The sequence below is a fragment of the Pongo pygmaeus genome, chromosome 10 (genome assembly GCF_028885625.2).
Source record: "Pongo pygmaeus isolate AG05252 chromosome 10, NHGRI_mPonPyg2-v2.0_pri, whole genome shotgun sequence".
Classification (NCBI taxonomy): domain Eukaryota; kingdom Metazoa; phylum Chordata; class Mammalia; order Primates; family Hominidae; genus Pongo; species Pongo pygmaeus.
The window spans coordinates 64,000,684-64,026,818 of record NC_072383.2 but is presented as its reverse complement, the minus strand read 5'-3'; the positions used below and the strand labels follow the sequence as shown (position 1 = coordinate 64,026,818).

At 38.7% G+C, this 26,135-nt stretch overlaps 2 protein-coding genes across 7 annotated transcripts in view; one reads left to right on the top strand and one right to left on the bottom strand.

Moving 5' to 3' along the window:
* Positions 1 to 26,135, bottom strand: part of IRAK3 (interleukin 1 receptor associated kinase 3) — a 116,673-nt gene that overhangs the window by 76,338 nt on the left and 14,200 nt on the right. Inside the window, exons 2-3 of one of the 6 annotated variants that reach the window (XM_063646473.1) lie at positions 17,712 to 17,828; positions 9,765 to 10,027 (exon numbers count right to left, since the gene is read on the bottom strand). The exons of 1 other annotated variant lie outside the window; for it this stretch is intronic. Coding sequence is in view for 1 of the 5 variants with exons in the window: in XM_063646472.1 (XP_063502542.1) it covers positions 17,712 to 17,826 (115 nt within the window). In the remaining 4 variants the exon portion in view is untranslated. Of the gene's footprint in view, positions 1 to 9,764; positions 10,203 to 17,711; positions 17,829 to 26,135 lie in introns of those variants that run through there. 4 more of the 6 variants (XM_063646476.1, XM_063646475.1, XM_063646472.1 and 1 more) reach the window with 4 other exon arrangements.
* The window catches only part of TMBIM4 (transmembrane BAX inhibitor motif containing 4), a 34,829-nt gene that overhangs the window by 2,562 nt on the left and 6,132 nt on the right, over positions 1 to 26,135 (top strand). The window contains exons 2-5 of the mRNA XM_054442363.2: positions 15,814 to 15,922; positions 16,867 to 16,972; positions 21,306 to 21,339; positions 23,248 to 23,365. Of these exons, the coding sequence (XP_054298338.1) occupies positions 15,814 to 15,922; positions 16,867 to 16,972; positions 21,306 to 21,339; positions 23,248 to 23,365 (367 nt within the window). The remainder of the gene's footprint in view (positions 1 to 15,813; positions 15,923 to 16,866; positions 16,973 to 21,305; positions 21,340 to 23,247; positions 23,366 to 26,135) is intronic.

Below are 26,135 nucleotides of genomic sequence, written 5' to 3'. Positions count from 1 at the left end.
CAGAAAATAGAAGTGAGGTACAGAAACAGTTGATTGGTTACAGCTTGGTTTTTGCCCTATTTGAACATGAACACTTGGCCATCTTTGGCTGAAACTTAGTGATTGGTTCAAGCGTAGGTTACAGCCTGTTTACACATTCAATTAGGTTATATTTCACTATATACCGAGAACCCCTAGGCCGAACTTCAAATATCTAAAGGGATAGCTTTAGACTAAACTTATATACCATCCAATATCCAGAACTTTTTAATCTTGCAGAACTGAAACTCTATACCTATTAACTCCCCATTCCTTCCTTCCCCCAGTCCCTGGAACCACCATTCACTTTCTCTCTCTGTGAATTTGGCTACTCTAGATAAAATCAGTATTTGTTTTTTTTTTGTGATTGGCTTTTTTCAGTTAGCATAATGTCTTCAAATACATCCATGTTGTGGCATATGTCAGAATTTCGTTGTTTTTTTTTTTTGAGACAGGGTCTCATTTTGCCACCCAGGCTGGAGCGCAGTGGTGAGATCACTGCTCACTGCAGCCTCTACCTTCTGGGCTCAGGTGATCCTCCTGCCTCAGCCTTTCGAGTAGCTGGGATTACAAATGCAGGTCACCATGCCTGGCTAATTTTTTTGTATTTTTGGTAGAGACGGGTTTCTCCATGTTGCCCCGGCCGATCTTGAACTCCTGGACTCAAGCGATCCTCCCACCTCAGCCTCCCAAAGTGCTGGGATTACAAGCATGGGCCACTGCACCTGGCTGCAGAATTTCCTTTTTAAGACAATAGTATTACTTTGTATGTATATACCAAATTTTGTTTATTCATCCATTGATGGACATTTGTGTTGCTTCTACCTCTTGACTACTTTGAATAATGCTGTCATGAATATAGGTGTGCACATACCTCTTCAAGACCGTGCTTTAATTCTTTTGAATATATACCCAGAAGTGGAATCGCTGGATTGTGTGGTAGTTCTATTTTTAATTATTTAAGGAACTGCCATACTGTTTTTGATAGGGGCTACATCATTTTACATTCTCAGCAACAGTGCACAAGGGTTCACCTTTTTCTACATCCTTGCCAACACATTCCGTTATTTCCTTTCTTTTTTAAAATGAAAATAGCCATCAAATGAGTGTGAGATAGTATGTCCTTTTGGTTTTGATTTGCATTTCTCTAATGATTTAATGATGTTGCACATTTTAAAAATATGCGTGTGGGGCATTTATACATTTTCCTTGGAGAAATGTTATTCAAGTCCTTTGCCCAGTTAATGTTTTAAAAGCAATTTTAGGTTCATAGCAAAATTTAGCAGAAAGAACAGAGTTCTTATATACCCTTTCTGCTTTTCCCCAAGCCTCTTGTACCAATAACGTTCTGTACCAGAGTGGTATGTTTGTTACAATTAGTGAACCTAGACTGACACCTCATTGTCACGCAAGACCAAGGTTTACGTTAAGGTTCGCTCTTAGTGTTGTATATTCTATGAGTTTGACAAATGTTTAATGACATGTATCCACCATTATAGTATCATACAGAATAGTTTCACTGCCTTCCTCTGTGCTCTACCTGTTCATCCCTCCTTTCCTGCTGATCTTTTATTGTCTCCATAGTTTTGTCTTTTCCCAAATGCTGTATAGTTGGAATCATCATGTAACCTTTCAAATTGGCCTTTTTCACTTATAATATGCATTTAAGGTTTTCTACATGTCTTTGCATGGCTTGATAGCTCATTTTTCTTTAGTGCTGAATACTATTCCATTGTTTGGATGTATTACAGTTTATTCATTCACCTACTGAAGGAAATCTTGGCTGCTTCCAAGTTTTGTCAATAAAGCTGCTTTGTAAACATCCATGTGCAGGTTTTTGTGTGGACATAAGTTTTCAACTCATTTGGGTAAATACCAAGCAGCACAATTGCTGTGTTGTATAGTAAGAGAATGTTTGGTTTCATAAGACATCACCAAGCTGCCTTACAAAGTGGCTGTACTATTTTGCACTTCCACCAGCCATGAATGAGAGTTCTTGTTGGTTCCACATACTCGTCAGCATTTGATGATGTCAGTGTTTTAGATTTTGACCATTTAATAGGTGTGTAGTGGCATCTCCTTGTTGCTTTAACTTGTAATTCTCTAATGACTTATAATGTTGAGCATCTTTTCATATACTTATTTGCCATTTGTGTTTCTTCTTCCTTTTTCTTCTTCTTTTTTTTTTTTTTGAGACAAAGTATCACTCTGTCTCTCAGACTGGAGTGCAGTGGTACAATCACAACTCACTGCAGCCTCAATGTCCCAGGCTCAAGTGATCCTCCCACCTCAGCCTCCTGAGTAGCTGGAACTACAGGCACATGCCACCATGCGTAGCTAATTTTTTGTATTTTTAGAAGAGACAGGTTTCGTCATGTTAGTCAGGCTGGTCTCAAACTCGTGGGCTCAAGTGATCCACCCACCTTGGCCCCCAAAGTGCCGGGATTATAGGCATAAGCCATTGTGCCCAGCCAATCAAATAAGAAAAGGGCAGTCTCTTCAACAAATGGTGTTGGGAAAATTGAATATCCACATTCAATGAAATTAGAATGTGGATGAATAATATATGTGCTTAATAGTTTCCAGTTTACATAATGAAAAAGAATGAAATTAGACGCTTACCTTACACTGTATACAAAAATTACCTCAAAAAAGATCGAAGTCCTAAATTTAAGACCTAAAACTATAAAATTCTTAGATAAAAACATAGGAGGACACTGGATTTGGCAGTAGATTTCTTGGGCATGACACTAAAAACAGGCAACAAAAGTAAAAATAGATGGATGACATCAAAATTTAAAACTTCTGTGTATCAAAGAACACATTCAACAGAGTGAAAAGCCCCATAAAATGGGTGAAAATATTTGCAAATCATATATCCTATAAGAGGCTAATATCCAGAATACATAAGGAAATCCTACCATTCAATAACAAAAAACAACCTGATTTTAAAGTGAAGAAAGTCAAGAAAATAAGATAGACTACATACTGGGAGAAAATATTTGCAAAAGATATATCTAATAAAGGACTGTTATCCAAAATATTCAAAAGAACTGTAAACAATAAGAAGACAAATAGCCTGAATAAAATGCAGACAAAAGACTTGAACACATACCCCACTAAAGAAGATTTACAAGGTTGGGTGCAGTGGTTCATGCCTATAATCCTAACACTTTTGGAGGCCAAGGTGGGAGAATCACTTGAGCTTGGGAGGTCGAGGCTGCAGCAAGCTGTGATTGTGTCGCTGCACTCCAGCCTAGGCAACAGAGTGAGACCGTGTCTCAAAAAAAAAAAAAAAAAAAAAAAGGATCATATATACCAGGATTTATTATTGGAGCTCTGTTGTATTCCTTTGGTCTGTATGTCTCTGTCTTTATGTTAGTACCACACTGTTTGATTACTGTGGCTTTGTAATAAGTTTTGAAATCAGGAATGTGAGATCTCCAATTTTGTTGTTTTTTTTAAATATTGTTTTGGCAATTTGGGGGTCCCTTGACATTCCATATACATTTTAGAATGGATTTTCTATTTCTGTGAAAGATGCTATTGGGATTTTGATAGGGATTGCATTAAATCCCTATCAAAGTAGGTTACCCAAAGTAACCTACTTTGGGTAGTATGAACATCAGTTTTCAATGTATAATGATGGATGTATTTCCATTTATTTGTGTCTTTAATTTCTTTCATCAGTGTTTTGTAGTTTTCAAATTTGTCTTCTTGGTTAGGTTTATTCCTAAGCATTTTATTCCTTTTGATGCTGTTGTAAATGGAATTGTTTTCTTAACTTTCTTTCCAACCTTCTCATTGTTAGTGTATAAAAATGTAACTAATTTTGCATGTTAATTTTGTATCTTGAAGCTTTGCTGAATTCATTTATTCTAACAGTTTATGGAATCTTCAGGGTTTTCTACATGTAAGGTCATGTTTGTGAAGAGAGATAATTTTACTCCTTTCTTTCCAATATGGATGCCTTTTATTTCTTTTTCTTGCCCAATTGTTCTGGCGAGGACTTCCTGTACTATGTTGAATAGAAATGGCAAAAGCAAACATCCTTATCTTATTCCTGATCTTAGAGGAAAAGCTTTTAGCTTTTCACCACTGAGTAAGACATTAGCGCTGGGCTTTTCGTATATGGCTGTGGAGGCCAAAGTAACTCCATCTTGGTTGCTAATCTGCCTTGTTGACTTCTGACTAAGCCCAGTTCCAGGAAACCCTCTAAGATTTCCAATTTATCTGTGGTTCCTTGTATAAGAGCATGTACTTACCATAAATCCTGTCCTTAAGTCAAAACAACCTTGATGTTGTCTTCCTTCAGTTGTCCTACAATCCCTTCTGAATCACCCTTTCCCTCTGGTATATAAGCCCTAGGTTGGGGGATTTATGGCCCATAGATCCACTATCTTTTCTCTGCCTGAGACAGAGACACAGAGATGGCTTCTGTTCTTATGTCCCTATTAAATGTTTTTTTCTAAGAAAATGGATTTGCCAGCCTCTCAGCTTTCTTGGAATTTGGGGATAGGTTTGCATAGAACTACTACCGTGGAAAAATGGCCTTTAATATGTTGAGATAGTTTCTTTCAATTCCTACTTTATTGAGTGTTTTTATCATGAAGGTTGTGGAATTTTGTCAAAAGTTTTTTCTGCATCAGTTGAGATGATCATGTTTCTTTTTCCCCCAACATTCTGTAAATGTGCTGATTACATTGATTAATTTTCATGTATTGAACCATCCTCACAGTCCAGGAATAAATCCTGGTTGGTCGTGATCTATAATCCTTTTAATGTGCTGTTGAATTCTGTTTGCTAGTATTTTGTCGGGGATTTTCACATCAGTATTCATCAGGGACATTGCTCTGCAGTTTTCTTGTAGTGTCTTTGGCTTTGGTATCAGGGTAATGCAGGTTCCATAAAATGAGTTTGAAGGGTTCCCTCCTCTTCAGTTTTTTGGAAGAGTTTGAGGATTTGTGTTGAAGCTCAGCTTTCTAAAGTATATGTCTCTTAAACCAATAAGACATTCTCAGATTCTATCTGATAGGATTTGGCTCTGTGTCTGTATCCAAATCTCACCTTGAGTTGTCATTCCCATCATCCCCACGTGTTGTGGGAGGGACCAGGTGGGAGGTAATTTAATCACAGGGGCAGTTACCTTCATGTTGTTCTTGTGATAGTAAGTTCTCACAAGATCTGATGGTTTTATAAGGGCCCTTTCCCCCTTTTGCTTGGCATTTCCCCTTTCTGCCATCATGAGGACATGTTTGCTTCCCCTTCCACCATGATTGTAAGTTGCCTGAGGCCTCCCTCCTCTGTGGAAATGTGAGTCAATTAAACTTCTTTCCTTTATAAATTACCCAGTCTCGGGGAGTTCTTTATAGCAGTGTGAGAATGGACTAATACAACATCCATCTGTAAAATGAACAGTGACGATGTGATACATTAGAGTAATTAAGAACTAGTACTGCAAGAAATAGGAGTGCATGAGAACTATTTAACTCATAGATACCCCAAGGAGAAAGAGTCCCTGCTAGTCCCAGAAATAAGGAAGAGAGAGAATGGGTCACTTCAGGGAAGGACAGGGATAGAATATGGCAGCCATTGCAGCAAGTTAAATGAGTAGAGGTGGTATCTGGTGTGTGAATAGAAGGCATTCATTAGAGAGGCCTTGGTGACTCAAGGTACCACCATTAAGGAAACATTTGAACCATTAACATACATTTAATAAATAAAAATATTTTTTGGACAACCCCTTTCTAATGTATGTAAAGACAGTGAGGTAAATAAAAGTTTTGGAAGTCACAGTCACTGTTCTTAAGGCATTAGTTAGGTTGGCCACTAGCCAAACTAATCTATGATAGCAGCATAATTAAATTCTAAAATTCCAAGTTTGGAGGGAGTTTGGGGAAGGAATCAAGAGTGTGTTGTTGAAAACAAAATAAAGAGACAAAGCTGTAAATTAAACATTTTGTTTGGGAATAACAAAATTGCAACTTGGGGTATACGTGCAGATTGGGGTGGTCTGCAGTATGTCTGAGGAACAAAGAGAAGGTTGGGGATTTTATTAGAAAGAACAATGTTATGTGTCACTTTGCAAGAACCTTCAGTGGCACTAGAGAAGCGTTTGGGAACTGGCAAACAACTATTTTGACAGACACAGCAGGTTGTTTCAGTAGCTGCTAGGTAAAACCAGGCTATTCACCCCGAATGAGTTTTCCCCTGGCCCCTCGACTGTGATTTAGTTGGGTATGACATATAATCACTTTTACAGTGTAAACTGGAATAATCTAGGAGAGCTGTAAAAGGAAGTGAAATGCCAGTGGAGGGCTGAGTTTGCATACAGTTGTCCCTCTTTATCTGTGGCAAATGCATTCCATATTGTGTTAATACAATAGCTATTAATAAGATAGAACAAATACAACAATATACTATAATAAAAGTTATATGAATTGGTCTCTCTCTCTCAGAGAGAGAGGTAATATTTCCAGACTGTAGTTGACCGTGGGGTAACTGAAACCTTGAAAAGAAAAACTGCAGACAAGAGAGATCCACTGTTTGTGAAGGGAATTCATGGGGTGGAGATGGGGGAGACAGAATTTGTGATGAGGCATGGAAAGGTGGGAATGGCATGCCATACATTATAGTGAGAAGAATGGCCTTTTTTTTAGTGATGTTGGGGAATAGTACAGTGTAGTAGAAAGAGCCCTGGATTTAAGGGTCTGAAAATTAAACACAGTCCTGGTTGACAGCAATGTAGAGAAGCAGGTTACTTTGCCTTTCTGATTCTTAGATTCCTTATCCATAAAAGAGGCATAATTGCTGCTCTTCCAACTATATCAAGTGGTTTTAAGGGTCAAGCAATTATTTTATTTTAAATACTCCTCCAATGTTGGCCTCCCAAAGCGCTGTGATTACAGGCATGAGCTAATGCGCCTGGCCTATAGACTGTTCTAAGGAAAGAATTAATTTTATTCTTGATTTATTTCTACGTCCCTCACATCACTATAAGAGTGCTGATTGCAATACCAGATACTCAGTATTTGTTCACCACAAATATTTAAATTATGCAGGAGCATTTTATTTAGGAGTCCTTATCACTAGGTTGGTAACTTAAGCTGACTACACCGGTACTAAATAAGTGGTTCTCATTTGTCTTCGGTGCATTACTACTTAAAAGGTTAAAAATGCTCCACCAAAAAAATAAATAAAGTGGCTGGGTGTGGTGGCTCACGCCTGTAATTCTAGCACTTTGGGAGGCCAAGGCGAGCAGATTGCGTAAGTTCGAGACTAGCCTACGCAACACGGTGAAACCATGTCTCTACCTAAATACAAAAAATCAGCCAGGCGTGGTGGCGTGTGCCTGTAATCCCAGCTACTCAGGAGGCTGAGACAGGAGAATCACTTGAAGCTGGGAGGCGGAGGTTGCAGTGAGCCGAGATCGCGCCACTGCACTCCACCCTGGGCGACAGAGCGAGACTCCGTCTCAAAACAAAACAAAGCACATTAGTTGCTTGTAATGTGTACATTTTCTGAAAGATACTTTTTGAATCATATACATCTAAAGTGTCAAGGTTCATTGGTGGAAAACAACAAATCATGAAGCTACTAAAAAATTATGTGAGAAGGCTCGTCGGGCAAGTGAAGAGCGCCTCTGCCTGGCCGCCGCCCTGTCTGGGAAGTGAGGAGTTCCTCTGCCCGGCTGCCCAACTGACTGGGATGTGAGGAGCGCCTCTGCCCGGCCGCCGCCCCGTCTGGGAAGTGAGGAACGCCTCTGCCCGGCCCCCCGCATCGTCTGGGAAGTGAGGAACGCCTCTGCCCAGCTGCCACCCATCTAGGAAGTTAGGTGCCCCTCTGCCCGGTCCCCGCATCGTCTGGGAAGTGATGAGGGCCTCTGCCCAGCCGCCGCCCTGTCTGGGAAGTGAGGAGTTTCTCTGCCCGGCCACCCAACTGACTGGGATGTGAGGAGCGCCCCTGCCCGGCCGCCGCCCGGTCTGGGAAGTGAGCAGCGCCTCTGCCCGCCCGACCCCCGCCACCGTCTGGGATGTTAGAAACACCTCTGTCCGCCCGCTGCCCCATCTGGAATGTGAGGAGCGACTCTGCCCAGCCGCCACCCTGTCTGGCAAGTGAGGAGCACCTCTGCCCGGCCGCCGTCCTGTCTGGGAAGTGAGGTGCCCCTCTGCCCGGCCGCCGCCCTGTCTGGCAAGTGATGAGCCCCTCTGCCCGGCCGCCGCCCTGTCTGGGAAGTGAGCAGCGCCTCTGCCCGTCCGCCACCCTGTCTGCGAAGTGAGCAGCGCCTCTGCCTGGCCGCCGCCCCGTCTGGGAAGTGAGCAGCGCCTCTGCCCGCCCCACCCCCTCACCGTCTGGGATGTTAGGAGCACCTCTGCCCGCCCGCAGCCCCATCTGGAATGTGAGGAGCTACTCTGCCCAGCTGCCGCCCTGTGTGGCAAGTGAGGAGCACCTCTGCCCGGCCGCCGCCCCGTCTGGGAAGTGAGGAGCGCCTCTGCTCGGCCGCTGTGCAACCCTCCAAGTCTGAGGTGACAGCCTTGTGTGTGATCTTTCTGCCCTCCCCAAGTTTGCATTTTTGACATTAAAGTTTACTTTTTAATTAAAAAAAAATTATGTGAGAATGAATTTCTGAGTATAGTCTCTTACTTGAGCACTTTTACAGTGCTGATTAAACTAGTATATGTAACTAGTCTATTGTAATATATATGTGATATAGTCTGTTAAGCTAGTTTATTCTGCAGTAGTCTTTCATAGTTTCATAGTATGTATATACCATAATTTATTTAACCATCCCCACTTGATGATTGTTACCTTTTTTTATTCCTTCAAATAGTGCCTCAGGGAACATCCTTCTATATCTTTGTAAATTTCTCCATTATGACTTTACTATAAATTTTTGGAAGTGAAATGATAGAGTCAAAAGAGTATGTGCATTTTAAATTTGATTGATTTAATCAGTTCTCCAGAGAGATTGTACCTTCAGCAAACAATATATGAGGATACCTTCTGCACCCTCAGCCACACTGAATATCATCAGACTTTTTCATCTCTGGCAATCTGGTAGATCAGGGATGGTGAACATTTTCTACAAAGGGCCAAGTAAGAAATATATTCAGCTTTCTGGGCCATAAGATATCTGTTGCAGCTCCTCAACTCTGCCATTGTGCAAAAGCAGTTGTAGAGGATACATAAGTGAGTGTGATTGTGTCCCAATAAAACTTCAGTTACAAAACCAGGTAGTGGGCTGGCTTTGGCCCACGGGCCATACTTTGCTGACTCTTGTGGTAGGTAAAAATGTAATCATGTGTTAATTTCTGTGTCTTTTAGATATGTGAGTGAAGGTGAGCATTTTCCTTTGTTTACAAAAGTTGACTAGGCTGTGTCTTAGATGTTAGGGATCTAGTGGTGACCAGACAGTGTTACAGTCTTCCGTAGTGGTTATTTGGATGGGGCAGTAGGAAAGATAGACCCTAAAGAGGTAAGCAAATAAATAACCCTCTAGCTCTGAAGAAAAGAAAAAGGTGTGAGTAGAAACTAGCGTTTAGGGTGGCAGCTATTTTAATTAAGGAATGGCCAGAGAAAGAGCTCTTAAGGGAGACGGCAGGTGGATTGTATGAGAAGGAGCTAGCTAGCCAGGCAGATTAGCTGTCTATTGCTTTGTAACAAATTGCCCCCAAATTTTGTAGCTTAACACAGCAAGTATTTATTACACACAGTTTCTGAGTGTCAGGAATTTGGGAGGGTCTTACCCAGGTAGTTCTGACTCAGGGTCTCTCATGAGGCTCCAGTCAAGATGCTGGCCAGGACTGTAGTCACATGAAGGCTTGACTGGGCTGGAGGATCTGCTTTTGGGAAATTTCATTCCCATGGCTACTGACTGGAGGCCTCAGTTCCTTGCCACATGAACCTCTCCATAGGGCTGCTTGAGTGTCCTCATGACATGGCAGCTGACTTCCTCTGGAGCAAGCAATCCATGGGAGAGCAAGGAAGAAGCCTCAGTGCCTTTTATGACCTAGTCATGGAATCACACACATCATTACATCTTCCTTATTCTATTAATCAGAAGCAAGTCACTAAGTCCAGTCCATACTCAAGGGGAGGGGATTTAGGTTCCACCTTTTGAAGCTAGTGCCAAATAATCTGTAGCTGTATTTTAAACCACCACAGTCTTCCCTCTGGTCACAAATTATTTGTCTTCTATATGCAAATTAAGATCCTCCAAAATACCCCGGTATAGCATCATCTCAAAGTTCAGAATCTCATCATCTAAATCAACCCCAGGTGGTGTTGAAGCTCACTGGGTGTAGCTCCCTAGGTGTAGTTCCTTAAATACAGCTCCCCTCAAAGACTTTTAAACTAAAAAGACAAATGATCTGTACTACCATACTCAACATCCAGTGGTGGATAATATGAGGTGGTATTTTTGCCAATATAATTCTTCAGAAAACTTTATGGGTGTCTTGTGATTCTTACTGGGTTTCATTCCATTCAATAATAAAAGCCACACCCAAAAATGTCTTAGACTGCTGAGTGACAACTTCCTTAAGCTTCTCAAAAGCCCTATTGTTTGAATCTTTTTTTTTTTTTTTTTTGAGACAGAGTCTTGCTCTGTCGCCAGGCTGCAGTGCAGTGGCGTGATCTCGGCTCAGTGCAAGCTCTGACTCCCTGGTTCAAGCGATTCTCCTGCCTCAGCCCGAGTAGCTGGGATTACAGGCACATGCCACCACGCCCAGCTAATTTTTGTATTTTTAGTAGAGACGGGGTTTCACCATGTTGGCCAGGATGGTCTTGATCTCCTGACCTCGTGATCTGCCCGCCTTGGCCTCCCAAAGTGCTGGGATTACAGGCATGAGCCACTGCACCCGGCCTGAATGTTTTTTTGAGGCACAATTTTGGATATTTGTGAGGTCTTAACTAAGGATTTTGCAATTATACTCTTTATGTATTTTTTTGATTACCTGAGTCAGAAGCCTTTCATTTTTTTTTTTTTTTGAGACGGAGTCTCACTCTGTCGCCCAGGCTGGAGTGCAGTGGTGCAATCTCAGCTCACTGCAAGCTCAGCCTCCCGGGTTCACGCCATTCTCCTGCCTCAGCCTCCCAAGTAGCTGGGACTACAGGCGCCCGCAACCACGCCCGTCTAAGTTTTTGTATTTTTAGTAGACACAGGGTTTCACCGTGTTAGCCAGGATGATCTTGATCTCCTTTCCTCGTGATGTGCCTGCCTCGGCCTCCCAAAGTGCTGGGATTACAGGCGTGAGCCACCACGCCCGGCCCATCTTTTTAACATTTCTTCCTTTAGCTGTGTATCTCTTCTCTTATATTTTAGTATAAGCAGCAAGAAGCCAGCAGGTACATTCAACACTCTGGGAGTCTCCTTAGTTTGATCACCTACTTCATTAAGCACATTTTCTACTTTTGATGTTACCATAGCTAACACTGTTGCTCAACTTTTTCTGAGTATATAATAAGCATTCTCTTTCCTCCAGTTTGCACAGAATTTTACCCACTTTCGTTTAAGCCCTCACCTGCAGCAGTCTCAAAGGCATTAACTTTCTACAAACGGTTTCTTCAAGGCTCTTTTAGCCTTCATCTCACAGATCTGCCAGCTTTCATCTACTGCCTGATTCCAAAGGCTCTCTGCCATGTTTTAGGTGTTTGGTATGGCAGCACCCCACTTCCAAGTACCAAGATATATATTCTGTTTGTGTCACAAATTACCCTAAACCTTAGTGGTTTAAAAAAATAAACTATCTCAGTTTCTGAGAGTCAAGAATCTGGGTAGTTTTAGTTTAGAGTTTGTGCTAGGTTGTGGTCAAGATATTGGCTACTGCCGGTCATCTGGAGGCTTGACTGGGGATGAAGGATGTGCTCCCAGACAGGCTACTCACAGGGCTATTCATAGGAGTCCCTAGTTTCTCACTGGCTCTTGGCAGGAGACCTCACTTTCCTCCCACATGTGTTTTTCCATAGGGTGCCCTTAGTTTCCTCACAACATAGCTGGACTTCCCTGAGTATGCATTCTTAATGGGGTGCTATTGACTCCATTAGATGACAGTTGGTTCTTTAGAGGGATATAAAGATCTGAAAAAACTTAAGATTTTATAATGGCATATATCCTTCCAAAGGGCGATGGTACAATAGATATATAGTATATTTGTGGCATTAAAATTTTATTGAGGGGGCTATTAGGAAAAAAGTACCTGGAAGGCTACTTAGGTGGGGAATAATGAAAACAAGGTTGAGAAACACTGTCCCAGAGGAAATGATCCAAGAAAGAGCAGGAGGAAGCCATAATGCCTTTTATGACTTGGTCTTAGAAGTAGCACCCTGCCACTTTTGCATCATTCTTTTTGTTAGGACTCACTTTGAAGGGAGTGTCAAAGAACTGTGACTTACCTTAAACCACTACTTCCTGTAAAGAAGGATAAGAGCATTCCAAGTAGAGGAAAGAGCAAGTGCAAAGGCCCTGAAGCAGGAAAGTGACTAATGTGGGTAAAGCATGGTGAGGAAGAGAGAGAGTGCTGAGATGAGATTGGAAAGGTTCTACATCATGTAGGACCTTGTAGGTCCTATAAAATCTTTCACATTTTATTTTAAGTGAAACGATTATTTAAGTATTTAAGCAGAGAGTCACATGATATGGTTTACTTTACATAAAGATCACTTTGACAGAGTGTGTGAAGAAATAGGTGAGACAAGAGTGAAAGCATGGGGACCAATTAGAAGTTTCCTCCAGTGGTCCAGGTGAGAGATTAGGCACACTTTGACTAGGGAGGTAACAGAGGAGACCAAAAGAGGCAGATACGTTGTACTTTCAAAGATAGAACTACAGTAGTTGCTGATAGATTGGGAACAGGGAGGGGGTAACCAAAGATGACTTCTATGTTTTTGGCTTGGAGGATGTTGGTGCTGGTTATCGATGAGAAGACTGGGAGAACAGCAAATTTGGATGAATGAAGAGCTCCAATTTTGGCCATGTTAAGTTTTGAGATGTCAAATAGAAGGGAAGAAATCAGTACTCAACAAAAATTGGAAAATCTTGCTGTTTGACTAGTATTCTTTTCATATCGAATCTTTTATATTTTCCTGAAAGCTGTATATGCATGTCCTTTGCTACTTTTTATATTATTCACAATGGGTGTCAATACTGCTTTTGCCTGGATTTGGCTTATGATACTGGAGTATAGAAAAAGTTATGATCTGGAATATCTGCATAAGGATAATTTTTTAGTATGAACTTAAAGGCTTAGCACAAGTTTCTTTAAAATATTTTTAATTGCAATAGTAATACATACTGCTGGTATCTAAAAAACACAGATTAGTAAAGAACTGAATATGAAAATTATCCTTAGTAATACTGCTCAGGGTATACGAACAGCTGGATGTATATTATTCTAGTCTTTTATTACATATGCACTTGTGTACATACACACATATACAAATAAACATTAGATCTTAATGTGCACATTGTTTTGAACTGTAAAACAGTTTTACAAAATGGTAAGAAATAACACTAATTTCCACTGCTTGAGAATATATATCATATGGATTGGGTTTGAGTTATATGAGGCACATAATAGGGTATCAAAAGTAAAGAATACATTCCAGGGCCAGTCATGGTGGCTCATGCCTGTAATCCCAACACTTTGGGAGGCCAAGGTGGGTGGATCACTTGAGCCCAGGGGTTTAAGACCAGCTTGGGAATGTGATGAAACGCCATCTCTACAAAAAATACAAAAAAATTAGCTGGGTGTAGTGGCATGCACCTGTAGTACTAGCTACTGGGCAGGCTGAGTTAGGAGAATTGCTTGAGCCCTGGAGATTGGGGCTGCAGTGAATCATCATCATGCCACTGCACTTAAGCCTGGGCGACAGAGTGAGACCCTGCCTGTCTCTCTCTCTCTCTCTGTCACAGATGTGCACACACACCCCATCCTGGTGTGGGCCTGTATTCCCACCTACTTGGGAGGCTGAGGCTTGAGGATGGCTTGAATCCAGGACATGGAGGCTGTAGTGTAAAGAATATGATTTTTTTTCTCATAGCCCAGAAAATCCCTTGCAGGTGTAATGGCTTGACCTTTGGTTTAATAATTAAATTTGCAGAAAGATAGCCCACATAACATTGTCCATGCCAGGAGTATATTCTTTACTCTGCTTTTATGAAAAAGATAGAAATGACCTCCCAAAGGATTCAGACATCAGGGCCTTTTTAAGAAAGTAAGTCGTAGATCTGTTGTGGAGTTGAGAACTGTTTTATCTCTAAGCCAAAATACAATGGACACTCATTGTTCTTATGAGTCAGTGGTTAAATTAAATGCCCAGTAAAATCTGTTTAAGACATTAGGAAAAACTCACTCTAGATTTTGGAAAGAGTGCCAGAGGGAAAAATTAAGATTTAATATTTGGGCATTTTGATGATTAAATCCTTAGTATTCATGAAAATTCCCTTATTCCTGTGAAAGATTTTGTTTTTTTAACTTGATATTTGGCTGACATGCCATCAAAGCACTTTGCCCTTCCTTGGAAAGCCAGGTCTTTAGTAGGAATGTTTTTCAAAAGGAACATCCACCATCTAATGCTCATCTACCATGAGCATTGCCATGATAGGCAAGAGACAACATCACATTTTCTTTTGTTGGATAAAAGTCATTCAACATGACTTTTATTGCCTGCCTAAGCACAGTCCTCTAAGCAGTGGCTCTATTATTCTGTTTCATTTCAGAATACTTTTTCTCTTCCCTGATTAGTAAAATTTACCCTTCATTAATTTAATAAAAATTTATTTAAAAGCAAATAAAATTTAACGACTGTTTATTCAGTGCCATCCACTAGGCTGAGTGGTGGGAGTAAGGAAATGAATTAGGCTTCTTCCCGATTATTAGTGAGCTTTCGGTCTTTACAGTCTAGTGGGGGTGAAGGACAAGTAGACTTATCAATTATAAAGTGATTAGTGGTATGTTTAGGGTTCCTCAGGAACATGAAGGAGAAACATCTAATTCAGAATGGGGAACTGAGAAAGGCTGAATCTTGAAAGATGATTTGTAGTTAGCTGGAAGTGTGAAGGGAGAGGGATATCATAGAGAGAAGGTGGGAACTGTTATTAATGTTTTATTTCTGAAGGTGGTAATGAGTTCTTGGAAGTTCATTGTATTATTTGTATCACTGTATATCAGAAGACTTTAATAATAAGCATTGAATCATTAAGCCTTAGAGGTGATTTCTGGGTATTGATAACAAAATATTATGAAAGGATTTTCTATTGTATAGAAACTAGAGGCAGGGGTACTATAAATGAGAAATAATAATAGATGAGTGAAAGTAAGTTTTATATATTACTTGCCTTTTCAGGATAAGTTTCATTTGGGAGAAATAGTTTTACTATTTTTGAAATTAAGACATAAAAAAACTTACGTTTATATGCTTTCTATTTCTCCTTTTCAGATTCAAGATATAATCATTCTTTTAAAATGTTCCGCTTTTAGTCTTTTGCTATGTTGTATCCTTCTGTGTACAACTAGGCATTTAATACATTTTTCATTTTGATGAAAACATTTACATTTTGGCCCACTAATTTTTTTAGGCTCATGCTTTTTGGAGAGAGGTTTAGATATCTCTTACAATTTTTAGATTATTTTGGAAGCTTTGTATTCTTGTCTAGTTTTAGTTATACATTACATTATTAGGAGGAAAATTAGGAAAGAATACATGTAAAAAACAATTTTTTAAAGAGGAAATTTGATTTTACTGTTCTACGATAAATGCTTAAGAAAACAGTAATGTATTTTTTTTCTCTTTTAGCCTTTCTAAGAAAAGTCTACAGCATTCTTTCTCTGCAGGTTCTCTTAACTACAGTGACTTCAACAGTTTTTTTATACTTTGAGTCTATACGGACATTTGTACATGAAAGGTAAGGTAATAAGATGATAATGAATAATTTTCAGACATTGCATATGATCAAAAAGGCATATTATAAACAAAATCCACTTTTTTTCTATTAACTTTTGAGGTTAAAATGTAAAAAAGGTTCATTTACTCGTAAGCCTGATTAGTTTTGTTTTTGATGAAGAAAAATACTCCACAACATGGTATTTACCTCTGAACTTTTTAGCTTCAGTTTCTTAGGGTTAAACCCTCAGTAAAAATTAAGAATTTTTACTGCATGCCATTTTTAAAAGTCTTAATTTTTAAAAACTTTATTAGACTATATTCCCTGTGCTCAAAGCCTAAGACAGTACTTGAAAAATAAATGTGAGTTCATTTTAGTTTTGGCTCATGACTAGGATAATTTCACCAAGAAGTTTCAAAAGAGCTCCACATGATTCATCCCTGATCTTTAATCAGGGATGAATCATAATTATTTCCATGATACAGGTTCGTTATATTAAAGGAAAGGAGAACTAATGAATATTTTCATAGAAGTAGAGAATTTCTGTCCTCCCGGAGTCTTGAACTATTAGTTTGCTATTTGAGGTACAATTCTTTAATTTAAATTACAGCCATATGGCAAATACCCTAAAAAAGTAGCTGTTATTATTTAATTTCTTTATTGTATAATATTAGTATACTAACTGCAAACATTATTCAAATATGATAGAAGTTTATACGGTAAAAAGAAAAAGTTTCCCCCATTCATTTTGGGCTCTTTTCTTTGTCTTGAGGCTCCTTTCTACCTTGTACTCACTCCTCAAATTTTCCAGATATAAAATAATTTGATAGTTTGGTGTGGATCATTCCAGATTTTTTTCCCTGTACTTTGATAAACATATAAAATAGATAAATTTTATTAAATTGGATAATACTGCTCATGCTATTTTTTCTTTAACTTGAAACACTTAATATTATGTCTTTCAGTCCTGCCTTAATTTTGCTGTTTTCCCTCGGATCTCTGGGTTTGATTTTTGTGTTGACTTTAAACAGACATAAGTATCCCCTTAACCTGTACCTACTTTTTGGATTTGTGAGTACTCTGACTTTCTCTATTCCCTTAACAATTATTCCTGAGTTTTAAATAAATGCATATATAATACATATATAACAATGGCAGAACAAAATTAATGAGTTTTTTTAGAGTACTTTAGGAAATTGTAATTTTATAGTCTTTTAAAACTTTTAACAGTTTATTAGTTTCAAAGGTTTTTCTATTAATATTAGTATGTAGTGGAAAAATGCTGAATTGGAATCAGATGGCCTGGCTTTGCTGCTATCTGATTATGTGACACTTGGCAAGGCATTTATCCTTTCTGTGCCTAAGTTTTTTCATATGTAAAATGAGAATATTAAAGTAGAAAAATCCTTGTGATACCTTCTACCTCTAATATTCTGTTATTTTCTTGGGAGAAAATTATGTTGTGGCTTTAATTTCATAAAATTTAAATTCTTTATTATTAACTCTTCTTTGTTATTATCTTACCACTCTGGTCTTTTAAAGAACCATTTTGCTCAAATTATGTGCATTAGTAACTTTTTTCAAAATTAGAGTTGGGAGAGCCCAACTTTAAGTCATGTGTGTTGAGATATTTGTGAAAATTAAAACCCAAACTACCACTTATGAAAATTCAGTTTAGAATATGACCAGAATAAGGGGATAAGCCTCAAGTTATGTGTCTAAAAAATTATTTTGCCTCTTCTCATCCAGTATGACTAGATTCTAACCTAAAAATTTACTTCAGAACATTCCAAACTAATATTAAGAATACCTGGGTGGGTGCAGTGGCTCATGCCTGTAATCCCAGCACTCTGGAAGGCTGAGGTGGGCAGATCGCTGGAGTCCGGGAGTCTGAGACCAGCCTGGGCAACATAGTGAGACCCCATCTCTACAAAAAAATACAGAAATTAGCTGGGCATGGTGGTGTGCACCTGTAGTCCCAGCTACTTGGGAGGCTGAGGTGGGAGGATCACTGTAATGGGGTTGTGGGGTGGAGGCTGCAGTGAGCTGAGATCACGTGACTGAACTCTAGCCTGAGTGACAGAGTGAGACCCCATCTCAAACAAACAGAAAAAGAATACTTGTAGTCAAATACAAGTGGGAAAAGCTATTGATTAGATTAAAATGCTTTAAATTAAAAACGTTTGTGAATTCTGATAATGAGTTTGTATTAAAATGATAAAAGCTGATGACTTTGAAAGTTTCAGTAATAAGAAAGATTGTTCATTTAAATCTGAAGCTCTTTTGTTTGCAAGATTGTCAATCCTAACTCAAGTTATTGCAAGTAACAAGGAGTTTAAGGATGTAAGAGCTTGAGAACCCACCAACCCAAATCCTCTTCCAGAAGATGAACTGGAGAACTGGAGGAAGATTCCAGAAATGATGATATCATAGGAAATTCAGTGACAAAAGTTTCTGTTCTCCTCTCCCTTGTTCTATTACATTTCTTCTCTACCTCAGTTGTCCTTACACATTGTTTTCCCTTTTTCTGTCTTTAATTTTTATATGACCCATTGTTTGCCCCCAAAGAGTCATTTAACTTTAGCTCCCACTGCCATTGCTTCAGTCTCTGAGTTCAGATTCCTGAGTCAGAAAGAATCTGGTCCAGGCGTGGTGGCTCACGCCTGTGTGATCCCCGCACTTCAGGAGGCTGGGGCAAGCATATTGCTTGAGTTCGAGACCAGCCTGGGCAACATAATGAGACCTTGTCTCTGCAGAAAATACAAAAATTAGCCAGATGTTATGGCACGTGCTTGTAGTCCCACTACTCGGGAGGCTGAGGCAGGAGGATCACTTAAACCGGGAGGTGGAGGTTGCAGTAAGCTGAGATTGTGCCACTGCCCTCCAGCCTCAGTGACAGAGTGAGACCCTGTCTTAAAAAGAAAGGGGGGGGGAAAAGGGGGGTGGGAGGGAGGAAGAAAGGAAAAGGAAGGAAGGAAGGAAAGAGAAAGAATCTGATTGGTACACTTGGTTGTTGGCACAGGTCACATTGTAGGCTGTTAGTCAATATATGGGTTGCCAGGCCTTGGGTAAGAGCCAACTCCTGGCCTAGTCAGCTATGTCTCAGGAAAGAGGAAGTATAAAAAAAAAGGCGGCCATATAGAATTCCTCTTTGCATCTACATGTAGCCTCCTCTCAGAAAGACTGATTTCTGTATGGGAAGAGGGTGTGGTTCAACTTTTGCCCAGCAGGGAGAGGTCCCACTAGAAAAGCATCAACCAAATGCTTATAGGCAGGATAGTCACTGATTCTTAAATCTGTTCATCATGCCCATAGCTAAAAATGGTTTAACAAATAAGTATGTACAATACATTTCCTTAAATTACTCAGGGACCTTTAACGTTAGGGGTTTTTTTGGTCCTGATCCACCAAGATAAGAAAGGAGGTGAATCTTATCTTGCCCTAGTAGGAGTGTGTGTGTGTGTAAGCATGCACATAGACAGACAGACAGATAGATACTCCTCAACTTAGAATCATTAACCTTAAGGTTTTCCACTTTTATGATGGTGTCAAAGCAATATGCAACCACGAAATTTCAGACTTTAAGCATTGGTGATTCTTTAACTAAAGACACTCTGAGCTACATTTTTGACTTACGATATTTTCAACTTACAGTGGGGTGTATTGGCATCTAACCCCATTGTAACTCGAGGAGCATGTGTGTATATGTTTTAAAGGGGCATTATTGTGTTTTCCTAGTCTTATCTTAACTCCTATTTATACCATCCTGTTTCCTTAGATACTTGAATGTGTATGGGATTTCTTTCTTAAAATCTTGTCATAAATAGCAAGAATATAGTATAATCATGTTGCCTGCCCCCCCCCCCCCCCACAAAATTTCTTTCTTTTTTTTTTTTTTTTTTTGGAGACAGGGTCTCTCTCTGTCACCCAGGCTGGTGTGCAGTGGCGCAAACTTGGCTCACTGCAACCTCTGCCTCCTGGGCTTAAGCGATCCTCCCACCTCCCAGCCTCCCAAGTAGCTGGGACTACAGGTGCATGTCACCATCCTTGGCTAATTTTTTTGTATTTTTAGTAGAGAGGGGGTTTTGCTGTGTCACCCAGGCTGGTCTCAAACTCCTAGACTCAAGCAATCCACCTGCCTCGGCCTCCCAGAGTACTGGGATTACAGGTGTGAGCCACCACGCCCAGCCCAGAAAAAAATTTGTATCATCTTTTGCTACCATTTTTGCTGGCACTACTAAAAGCATTAAAATGTGACAGCAGTTCCATTGCCTCCATGTCTGTGTACAATTTCTAATACCATTTTTGCTCTGGTGCTGATGGTTTTCTGATATCAGGTAGAGTGGAGTACAGGGATGCTTCTACCAGGAGTATGATTATACAACCACTGCCTTTATTTCTGGCTTTGCCTTTGTGATATGGTCTATCAGATGATTGATAAAATCTATCTAGAGTAAGGATATAAGACAAAATAAAGATACTGTAATTAAGGGGAAAGAGAGGCTAGAGGACATGGCTCAGTATCCCCAAGTCTTTTATTTAGGATATGGGTTCAGCTGCTTCTGACTTGACTTAAACAGTGACAAAATAACAATGGCTTAAACAAGATAGTTTATTTCTCTTCATGTAAAAATTTGAATGACAATTTAGTGAAGGTGACAAGGGCCCACGCTTCTGCTAAGGTCCAGGCATTCCTAGAGTGGTATATGATAGATCATATGGTGTAAGATAGATCACTCTCATAGCCACAGAGTATCCAGTTATTAATACAAACAAATGAGAAGAGGAAGGGGAGAGCAAGTCTTTCTTTGTTTTTAGAGCACAATCCAGAAGTTGAATTCCTATCTTAGTCACATTAAATTGGCTAAAGTATCGTTGCGTAGTCAGACCTAGCTGCAAAGGAGACTGAAAAAATGCAGTTTAATCTGAACAGCCATGTGTCCAGGTAAAAATTCTGTTATCAGGGAAGAAAGAGAGAATGAATATTGGGAAACACTTCCAAGACTCCCACACCAAAGTACTACCTAAATATTTTATTCTTCCTAAGTTTGTGTGAGGTATTGAGGTTTTATAAATGTGCACATAATTTGCAATTGTATTCTTATTTATATTACACAGCAAGAAAAACAGAATGTTCTATATTTATAGTCTTCCTGTTACAAATATGCGATTAGAGCTTAAAGAGTCATAGTATCACAATTAGAATGTAAATATTCTCACTCAATATATTGAGGTCTCATTTTCATTATGGTGGGTTTACTAACTGCCCCATATACTTCACAGGGCTGCTTTGAAGCTAAAATGAGATCATTCATGTGGGAGCACATTAAGCTGCTAGAAATTAGAAAATGTACATGAGATAGTATAAATTTTACAGTCATTAATTTAAGTTTCTTTTCATTAGACGCTGTTGGAAGCTCTGACTGTGGCAGTTGTTGGTAAGCCATAATTGCATTTCTATATGTTATAATAACTTTTTAATGTAGATAAATCTTTCAGGTAAAAAGGTATTTGGGGCTAAAGTTTAACATCATGGAATATCATATTTCAGAAATATAGCATAGGACAAAGAATTCCTAAAGTATAAGCAAAAGTCAGATATTTATCCTTTACATATTTCAGCTGAGCTTAGAAGTGGAAAAAAAAATAAAAGGAATGGAGAACAGTATTTCATTTGTTTATCCATTTAGAAAAATAAGACAACTATATCTAATCTTTTCCCTAATTTAGAGGTATCCTCAAGTAACTGAGAACATGTGTTTTGAGCCACGTACTTTAATCATATGTATGAGCTTAACTCCTTTAACTGGCCTGTGCCAAATTGTGCTTTAACATTATATCCTCATATTTTATCAAATGGCACTGCAAGAAACAGTGGTAATTTCTGCTCTGTATTTCATGTTAAATATGTGTTTGAAGGCTGTTTCTGTTATAATTACTTGATGTACCCTATGTAATGCCTCATTCTGATTGTCTCAAAATGGTTAACCTTGAGTACCAAAAAGGTCAGAGTTAATTATTACTTTCCATAACAGCAAGTTGTTTATCCTTATAGTTAATATATTTAACTCTTCCTATTTTGTCATTAGTTTTTTAACCTTTCTATGCCAGTTTTGTTTAATCTGTATGTTTCTGTAATTTCTTTTTAAAAGAATCAATATAAATAAATAGTAATAAATAATAAATAGGATTGAAGCTTAACATAGAAAGGAAGTATTATTAATATTTACTTATTATTAATGTTACTTACTATTAAGGTTATCAAATCCATCTCTCCCTTCTTCAGCCCCTACTATGTATAAAGAATGTAGGAGAGAGTTTCATTTCAGGATTATTGGAATTGGGGGTAGAAAAACATAGATGAGGTAATCTGAGAACATTATTTTCCTCAGTAATTGCAATATCTTTTCAACCTAATAGTATACTTAAATTACTGACAAGAAGCAAAATGGACTTCATGTCTCATCTTTTTCATGTTCACCTTTCTAATCCTGTAATGGCATAAACAGAGAAATTCCAATCATGTAGCATTTAAGGATAGAAAGAACATGAATAATTACTCTCTGAAAAATTAAAAATTACTTAAATGGCTTTGGGTTCAAAGCAGTTAACCTCCAAGAGGTTATAACTTTGCAATTTATTAAAATGTTAAGGAGTTTTATTACAATAGCCATAATCGACTGGATGATTATTCTAAAATTACAGAAAGGAATTTGGCATATAGTCAGTAAACCCCAAAATAATGTACTCCAAGATAATACACATTTGGATATAAAGCAGTTAGTGGTTGGTTTCTGTCCTCTGCAGGGTAAGTGAATGGTAGGCAACCCCAGACAGCCCCAATATTTTTCTTTCCCAATTTCCTTGATTTCGGCTGATAAACCAAGTATAACTAACCAGATGATTGCTGGAATTGCTGCTACTGTCCAGGAATTCCCAGCCAGGCAGGAGACCCAGAATCATCCCTATTGATATTTAAACCATAATGGACAATCACCACAGATGGTGGTAAACTGCGACTGGGACAGAGATGGCTGAGAATCACTCTGCCATACCTGTAAAACTCCAAACTGGCTACAAGCATAATAGCTCTCCAGTCATTTCATTAACTTGGTAATAATGTGACCTCCGATTTTGTATGAATGAATTTTTTGGAGACTGTTAATTGCATTATGGGTATGGTTTCACTGTACCCATGTAGTCAAGGATGGATAAGAAATCTTTTCTAATTGTTTTTATTGGCATAAAGTACAGGAGAAAATGAAGCATTTCTGTAAAATGCCAGAAAAAGCTGTTTTGTATTGAGCATGTTTATATGCATGTTAATCAGTGTTTTAATTTTACAGTTACTTTCTATGATGTATATATTATTCTGCAAGCTTTCATACTGACGACTACAGTATTTTTTGGTTTGACTATGTATACTCTACAATCTAAGAGGGATTTCAGCAAATTTGGAGCAGGGTAAGTTGTATATATTCTTGGATATAATAGATAGATGTCTTTAATTATTATAGGTGGTTTTGAGGAATGTGCTACACTGTTTTTTTTGGGTACTGTCTTTTAAAATGGAGGGTAATAAGAGATCATCTCTTTGAGTACTAGGGCCAGGCCCTACTCCCAGAACATACACAGAAATGGAAAGTGGCTTTGACTTATTTGCTTCTCTCCTATAGTGAAAGGGAGGTGAATTAAAAAAAAATAATAATAAGCTTTCCAGAGAGTTCAAGCTTGTATGCTTTATTAACATTATGGAATTTACTGAAATTATTTCAGTCTTTGTCTTAGCATAAATGTTACCAAGACCATCCACGTCTTCGTGGAAAAAGCGCTGTAATTAGTACAGGTATTGAAAGGGTCTGCATGAACTTTAAGACCTTTTGATCCATCTAGATTAACCTGTATCCTTCCTCAAATAAATATATGGAATGATCCTTTTTATATTAGGATTATGGTACAGCATTGCCCTCACCTGGTAGGAATGCATAGACTCTTTTCTAAGCTCACAGTGGCTTCCTGTTGGCACAGTCACCCAACCATTTTCTTTTTCCTGTTACAACACTATTTACAAAAGTCTGCTCTTGCTAAACTTTCTTTCCTCCCCCACCCCTTTTATTCTGGTAATCCAGAACACCAGAAGTCTCTATTGAGATAAAATATAGTTGGTCAGCCAACACTGACAATTGCGCAAGCTGCTTAAATAGTTTCATTAGAATGGAGTTTGATTTAGGGAGAGGTAACATTTTCTATTTTCTTTTCCTTCTTTGGAAGGATGTTTCATACTTATTTGTGTGGCATATATGATGAAAGGTTTGTTCTACTTCCTCTTCTCAACCCAGTCTCCAACTGTTCCCTCCCTTTCATTAATTCCAGTATCATCTCTCTAAATCCTTTTCTGGTAAACCTGCCTTATATTTCAGCCTCTTCATAATAAATTTACATTGATTGATAAAAATGGTATTACAGTGATCATACATAGATCTGAGACCAGATATTTCTGAAGTGCGTCTGTCTGTGTCTGCTGTTTCTGATAATTCTTACGATATTTTCTTTCTTTAAGTGTTCAGTTATTTTTGACTATGTAATTGTCCTTGAAAAATTATTTGTTGAATTTCTTTGAGGCCTTGGTTGAAGGTGCACTTTTCCATACAGTATTTGGGTTTTCGCCTAGCATCTGGGAAAACTATTGGATTGGGTCCACTTGAAACTAAATTCATGGCTTACGATGTTTTCCCAACCACACAGGTGTTATTCAGTTAGACTACAAATCAGCAAAGGGATAGCTTGTGGTGACAATTTCCCAGGGATGTTTCTTCTCTGCCCCCACCCCCCAATTTACCCCTGCTTAGTGCATTGATGACTTTTCTTGTAGTTGGGCAAATTCAGCTACAGTACTATGATTACTTCTTTGGGTTTCCACTTTTACCTAGATTTTGACTTGATAATTCCATTCTACCTTGACAGTTATTTGATGTTTTTAAGAAGATATTCTTTGTTTTCTCTTTTATGCATAATTTCAGTAGTTTTTCGGGGCGGGATGGGGCAGTAATTAGTCTGAAATAGTTCTTATTTGCTGTAATACTGGAAACGGAACCCTTTCAAAATTGCCTCTTACCTGTATTACTACAACCAGCCTCTCTATTCTCCAGTCTTACCAGTTTCCAGCCTCTTTTCCACCAAGCAGTTGGGTGATACGAAAATGGAAACTTGATTACAGTATACCTATTTAAAACCTTAACACTTCACTACTGCTCTTGGTATACAGCCCAGTTCTCCACTGAATTGCATCTACTGCTATTAGTTACTGGATATTGCCATGTAATGACTCTCTAGCAAAATCCTAATAATAATTATACTTTGGTCAGTATGCCATAGATATAGCTACGTAAGAGTAGCACTTTATTGCATTTTAAATAAAACTTAATGGCACTACTTACTGTGACGCCTCAAAGCCAAAGTGGTTGTGGAAGCTGAGTGCCAAAATGGATATAAAGACCGAGGGAAAAGATTTTCTGTGAAAATATTTTCTAAAAAGTTTATAGGCTGTTCCTTCTGACCTGTTTATGGGACATAATAGGGACTGAAGAAATGTGTTAAATGTTTGGATGTATGGTAGTATCAGGCAATGATGGCAGTGCTTCATAGATTGACTTAAAGCTGTGATGTTTTTACAACATCATTATCCTGTGGTAATTCTGCCACAAAAGGGATTAAATCTCAGAACTACATATGATAACTATGGCAACTGGTCATTGGTGTGCTAGAGTTGCCTTGTGCCAGCTTATGAGAGGCATCTTGCAAGTCAGTTGTTAAACTGCTGGAAGCTTAAAGCAGGCCATGAAGGATGTATGTACACTGCAGAAATTAAGAAGCACTACAGATCAGGGCTCATTTTCTTTCCTAGAAAGTCAGTTTACTGGTACATCATTGTTTGTAAGTTATTTTTTATTCTGTGCTTCTTGTTGAGAGGGAAGAGGGTAGGATTTGTCAGTCCTCTAGATGGAGTTGTTAGAATAGCAAAATCAGCGCTATGTCCATGGTATATCTTATCTATATTCTCAGAAAATTTGCTCTCTTTGATGCTTAAATATTTAATGAGATTTGAGTCAGGGTAGAGTGAACTAACAACTTAGGCAGAATATTTGTAGGACATGACTTTCAAATCTTTACCTGTTACAGTATCTACAGAGAATGCCGTCATAAACTGACAAATCTTAGGCTGAATTTCTTATCA